General features: G+C 42.5%; 1 protein-coding gene across 1 annotated transcript in view; it reads right to left on the reverse strand.

Moving 5' to 3' along the window:
- The window catches only part of LOC110033498 (chitinase-like protein 1), a 9,760-nt gene extending 3,486 nt beyond the window's left edge, over positions 1–6,274 (reverse strand). Inside the window, exon 1 of the mRNA XM_020737496.1 lies at positions 5,853–6,274. Coding sequence (XP_020593155.1) covers positions 5,853–6,225 — 373 coding nt within the window. The 5' untranslated portion in view covers positions 6,226–6,274. The remainder of the gene's footprint in view (positions 1–5,852) is intronic.
- Between the last annotated feature and the right edge of the window lie 380 nt (positions 6,275–6,654).

Here is a 6,654-nt window from a genome sequence, read left to right on the forward strand (position 1 = left end):
GCTAAAGGAATTGAGCATGTAATCTGAGTGAAAGAGAAAGAGAAGGAGAGAAAAAGAGAGATTTGCCCCATGGGGGACAAAAGAGGGAAGTTCCCCAGGCTCTTATGCAATTTTAATTCCACATAAAGTAAATGTTACAAGTGAGGGAATAAAGGGAGTGTGCTCCCTACATGGAGGTTGAGAGAGAGAACCTAGGGACCCCTTTACACATGCTAGGGGTCCTCTATTTAGATGAGCGAAAAGAAGGGAAGAAGGAGATTAGAATTACGCCCTTGCTTTATAGAGGGCTCCAAGGCCTACTTCAGTCCTTCCGTAGCCCAGATCTGAAGTTCTGAGGCTTAGTGTCCTCGAGGTCCGTCGGCGTCGGGTGGTCACCCAAGGATGGACGGTCGGCAAGGGGTGGGTCGGGTGGCTGACCAATTATGTTCTCTGTGGCGATCCATGGTGGTCGGCTGCTGGCAGTCGGCCAACTATTCTCCTGTGGTCGGCCCTTGGTGGCCAGCCGGTCCTTCTTCTGGTTGACCCTTGGTGGCCTACCTGTTGTTCTTTATATGGCCAGTCATTAGTGGTCGGTCGGCTAGGTATGGTCAGCTAAGGTGGCCAACTGACCGGAGAGGAGTGGTCTGCCCATGATGGTCGGTTGGTTGGAGTTGGATAGCAATGGTGGTCGAACTACAAGAGCAGGGTGGCCGAACAGCAGGAGCAGGGTGGTCGGCTTTGGTTCGTAGGTTGGAGTTGGCGAGCCAGCAGAAGCGGGGTGGACAGCCCTGGTTGGTCTGTCCAATGAGTACGTAGTTGCCAGCTGGGCAAGACAGCATTTGTCTCTAATTCATAAAGCCCCCAAATTTTCAACTTCTTGAAGGCGAAGCTGCAATGAGAATGAAAAACTTATAAATACAGAAAAATACAATCTCATGAACTTCCAGATTGACTTAATTTTTTTAACCATCTTTTTGTTTTTTTTTTCTTAATGAGTCAACTTTTGATAATATAATCAGTTAAGTTTTCTTTATATTTTTAGACATGAAAATTTGCCCAACTCAAGTCCCACTCCTTACCCATCTCTTTTTCCCTTATTGGAACATCGCTTCCTACGGGCCTCGTCTTTCGCTAGGTCTTAGACGGATCTTATCGCTGCCTTCACGGGGTTAACTGTCGAGATTTACTAATGAGGTGATTTGCATCATACCATTTGCAGCTTGTCGAATCCAGGCAGGGAACCACCTCCATAGCTTTTTCCATGCTGAGCTTTGAGATTGGTTTTAGAGATTTCCCAAGGTTGAGTGTGAAGGGATATTTTATTTGCTCATCCTGAGGAAGAGACTTTAATGAAGAGAGATCCTGTTTGTTCATCCCAAAGGAAAGACTTAAATGAAGAGATGTCATGTTTGCTCATCCCGAATGAGAGGCTTAAATGAAAAGAGATCATTTTTTTTCTCTTTTTTCATATTTCTTTCTTCTTTCTAATTTTATAAAAAAAAAAAAAAAGTAAAACAAACATAAATCAAGCAAATAATTAACATTTTTATTCCTCTTTATAGGGTTTTATCCCTCATGGAGTGTAAGGGGATTCTTCTCTGTTTTTCTTAATCTTGGTTTTTCCTTTTCTCTTTTTTCACTTATCTTTTTCTTTTATTTTTTCTTCTCTTCTTTTTGCTTTTTTCTCGTCATATTTGTCATTTTCCTCTTATCCCTTGTTTTTTGTTTTTTCCCTCTTATCTCTTTGCTTTTTCTATCTTTTTGTTTCTCTATTTTGGGTTCTTTTGACCTCAAAATACTCTTCTTTCCAGCGGCGCATCCACACTCATCGCACCAATATTGATCCAAATTTATCCTATGGATCGTGCCTATAGAATAGATTGTGAAAACGAGAGCGACAGAAAAACAAAGAAAAAGAGAGATTTGCCCCATGGAGGGCAAAGATGGGTGTTCCCTAGACTCTTTGGCCCCTTTGATTCCACACAAAATAAAGCTTATAAGCGAGGAAAGAAGAGGAGCGTGCTCCCTACATGGGGGTTGAGAAAGAGGGCCTAGGGACTCTTTTACACATGTTAGAGGTCCTCTATTTAAAGGAGTGAAAAGGAGTGGAGAGGGAGAATATAATTATGACCCTGCTTTATAGAGGGTTGTATGGGGTACTTCGGTCATTATGTTACTCAGATCTAAAGTTTTGGGGCTTTGTGTTTGCGGGGTCTGTTAGTGTCGGGTGGCCGACCAAGAATGGTCGGTCGGCTGGGGGTGGTCGGCCAAGGTTGTCGATCAATTGTCTTCTCCATGGTTGGCCCAAGGTGGTCGCTCAGTCGGTAGGAGGTGGCCTGCCAATGTGGTTGGCCCTGGTTAGCCTGCCTGACGAGTACGTAACATCTAGCGCGACTCTGGCGATGGCTCTTCCTTTGACTCGGTGATGTGGCATTTTTCCCTCATACATAAAGGGTCGACCACAAGAGAACCGTCGACCAAACACCTTAGTCTGCCACCACCAGTCGGTCGGCCACAAAGAAGACAGCCGGCCGGACACCATAAGCCGATCGGCCATCCCTAGTTGACCACCCAAAATTGACGAAATCTGCGGACAACAAGTGTCAGTACTTCAAATCTGGGCGATAGAAGGACCGAAGGACCTCTTACAACCCTCTTTAAAGCAGAGGCATAATTGTAATATCCCTCTTCCATCCTTTTCACTCTTATAAATAGAGAAACCCTAGCACGTGTAAAGGGATCCCTAGATTCTATCTTTCAACCCTCATGTAGGGAGCACTCTCTTTCTTCCCCACTTGTAACATTTACCTTATGTGGAATAAAATGGGTCAAAGAGCCCGAGGAACACCCCTCTTTGCCCCCCGAATTAGAAACCCCCGTTTGCCCCCCCCCCCCCCCCATGGAGCAAATCTCTTTTTTCTCTTCCTCTCTTTCTCTATCTCTCAGATTTTGTGCTCTATTCCTTGGGCACGATCTACAGGAAAAATCTTGATTCAACATTGGTACGGTGAGCGTGAACGTGCTACCAACAAGAAGATAAGTATTCCAATGTCAAAAGAGCCCAAAACAAAAAAACAAAAAGAGACAAAAAGCAAGGAGACAAGAGGAAAAAGACAAAAAGCAAGAGAAGAAGAAAATGACAAAAGTGACAAGCCAAAAGCAAAGAGATAAAAAAAAAAGATAAAAGAAGAAAAGGATATGAGGAAAAAGAGAAAAAATAATAATAATAAAGAAAGAAGGCCCCCTCACACTCCACGAGAATAAGACCCTATACAAAGGAATAAGAAAATAAGTGTTTGATTTTTTTAAGTTTGTTTTCATTTTTTTAAGAAATCATAATAAAGAAAGAAAAATAAAAATATTTAAAAAGAAAAAAAAAAGATCTCTCTTCACTTAAGCATCTCCTTCGAAATGAGTAAACAAGATCTCTCTTCATTAAAGCCTCTCCTCCTGGATGAGTAAATGAAATCTCCGCTCACACTGAGCCTTCGGAAAACTCCAAAACCTATCTCAAAGCTCGGTGGCTAGCCCCATGAAGATAGTGACAAGATCCGCCTAAGACCTAGCGAAAGGTGAGGGTTGCCGGAGGCGAGGCTCCAACAAGAGCGAAAGAGATGGGCAAGAAGTGGGAGTTGAGTTGGGCAAAATTTCATGTCTAAAAATGTAAAGAAAACTTAATTGATTCTATTCTCAAAAATCGACTCATTTAAAAAACTAACAAAAAGAGCTTTCAAAATATTATTTCTAGCTAGAGGTTCATGAAACTGTATTTTTCTTTACTTTTGAGTGTTCTATTATCATCGCAGCTTCGTCTCCAAGAAGTAAAAAACTCGGCGCTTTATGCATGAGAGAAAAATGCCACCGAACCAAGATGAAGGAAGCACACTCGTCGATATCGCACCAGCATTTACGCACTCATCGGACCGGCTAACCAAGGTCGGCCACCTTGCTCCTGCCGACTCGCCACCTTGGTTGATCACCTCCAACCGGCCAACCAAGGTCGCCACCCTGCTCCTGTCAGCTGGCCACCCTTGCTGGCCACCATGAGACAGCCACTCCTCTCTGGTCAGCCGACCAAGTTGGTCGGCCACACCTAGCCGACGAGCCACCAAGGACCAGCCTTATGAAGAAAAACAAGCCAGTCACCAAGGGTCGGCCAGTTGAAGGATCAACCGGTCACCAGAACTGCAAGGCCACAAACTTGGCCGGGCACCACCAGTCAGATGGCCACTATGGCCAACCAAAGAAAAGACAATCGGTCTGCCACCTTGGCCGATCACCGACGCCAACGAACCCCGTGGACACCAAGCTTCGGGACTTCAGATATGGGCAAAATAAGGGCTGAAGTACCCCTTGCAGCCCTATATAAATCACGGGCATAATTGTAATCTCCCTTTTCTCTCCTATTCGCTCTTATAAGGGAAGACCTTTATCATGTGTAAAGGAGTTCCTAGACTCTCTCTCTCTCAACCCCCATGTAGGAAGCACACTCTTTTTCTTCCCTCACTTGTAACATTTACTTCGTGTGAAATACAATGGGCCAAAGAGCCCGGAGAACACCCCTCTTTGTCGTCCACGGGGCAAATCACTCTATTTCTCTTTCTCTTGGATTCCGTGCTCTATTCCTTGGGAACGATCCATAGGACAAATTAGGATTCAGCACATGTATTATCAAAATGATCAATTAATGAGAGAAATGTTTTATTTTAGAATCCAAAATATAATTCTATTCATGAAAAAATTATAAAATTACTCAAGTTTGATTATCATTGACAGTTGAACTAATGGTTCAATGAACCAGTCCCTTTCCTGGGTGTTTATAAAGATCAAGATCTAGATTTATAGAATAGAATACCAGCCAAATACTATTCATGATAGGAAATAACAAATACAAAATCTTTTAGAAACGGCTATTTACTGTTTTTAAATTTAGATGGTTACTGAATAATAGATTTAGTTTCATATAGCTAATTATACAAGCTTTTTAACAATTCAAAAAGAATAATGTCAAAAACTTACAGCAATATATAAAAAAGCTGATGGTTGAGGAAGAAAAATAATCTATGCCAAACATTGAAAATTATAAAAAGTTACATCTGCTGCATTGTGCAAATGATTAAACTACCTTTCTATAGGAACATTGCATTCATTATGCATGATTCAGTCAGGCCAAACACAACTAATAACCTATACTTCTTTAGGGATTTGAAACCTTGCCATCTCTTCGAATAATTTAATGCAGTGCCAAATGGTCTAAGTTATTGGGATAATCTATTATGTACGAGGTGTGATATTTGTATCTATTGAAGCATCACAAAACAAATTGTAGCAAGAGTTCAACAACAAGAAATTGTCATAGATATATAGCAGAAACGGATCATGTGCATCAATCAATCAAAGAGAAATCACCAAAAAAAATGATAAACACTAAATTTTAATTGGCTCAAATTATCTACGGCATGAACAAGCAAAAAAAGTCGTATTTCTTTACCATTCAGTAGATCTATCTCTTAGTGTACGCCGCGCAAACATATTAAACTTCGGCATTTCCAAGACAGTATAAATTATCAGATCTATTCATCAGCTAATCTATCCCTTAAACTTACTTTCATCACCACTCAGAATCTGATATAATTTCGGAAATATATTCTTCTAATCAAACCCATTATCTTTAAATTTAAGATCTAGAGTAGCTCAATTCCAGTAACTACCCATTTACCACTAGCAACTTAACCCGCTCCCCCATCCCTGTTCCGTTCCAGAGATCTATTCACTATTCTAGATACTAATCCACAACCAAATCAATCAAAAACTAAATAAAAAACCTACACCGTCACAAATCAAAAACTCAACCAGTGGATTGAGAATCTTACAGGAAGTCTTGCTGCCGACATGGCCAAGAAATGCCGCCACCTCCTTCATCCCCATCTGCTTCCCGCCAGTGGTGCCGAATCCGAGCGGCTGATAAACCGTGGAAGCAGTGATGAAGGAGTGGTAGTCCCAGAATCCGACGGCGTGCGCTACAGGAGAATTGCGCTTGGAGAATAGATTTTCAAATTGGTAAACCTGGAAGAAGTCTGAGATTGTCTCGTTGCAGCAATAGATCGAGTCCGTACACTCCCATCCCTTACTGCAAGTCTTCAGCTTCGACTTCGCCTGCACTCCTGCAGCCGCCATTAGAACAACAGCTAGAAGAACTATAGCTATGACCTCCGCCGACTTCCGACTGCACATTTTCTTCGCCATTGAATCCAAAATCGCCGGCGATCTCAGATGGGAAGGGGAGAGAGAGAGAGACGGGGAGGGAAAAATAGAGAGCTCCTGCAGGGTGATGGAGGATTTGCTGCTGCTTGTCAAACAGCGTTGTGTCGTTAAACTCATCTAGTACGGCTAAGAAGTAGGTAGCAGTGAGCCTACAACGATTAGGATTCGTAATGTTTTCTCTATGGTGTTATTCTGCACACAGGGGATTTGGCCTGTCGGTGGAGCTGTGTTTGTTCAAATGTCTCTCTTGGGTTAGAATATGATGGCGCTGCGCATATAATGCTTCATGCGGGAAAAAACCTGCCGTTTATTTGCTTTTTGGGTGGATAAAGTGACGGTCGAGATGCTTCGTCGTTTGTACGGGCGGCGAAGGAACTGTTAGAGAAGAAGCCTGCGGGTATGCTGTAAGAT

This window comes from Phalaenopsis equestris, unplaced genomic scaffold (assembly GCF_001263595.1).
Source record: "Phalaenopsis equestris unplaced genomic scaffold, ASM126359v1 Scaffold001198, whole genome shotgun sequence".
Lineage (NCBI taxonomy): Eukaryota > Viridiplantae > Streptophyta > Magnoliopsida > Asparagales > Orchidaceae > Phalaenopsis > Phalaenopsis equestris.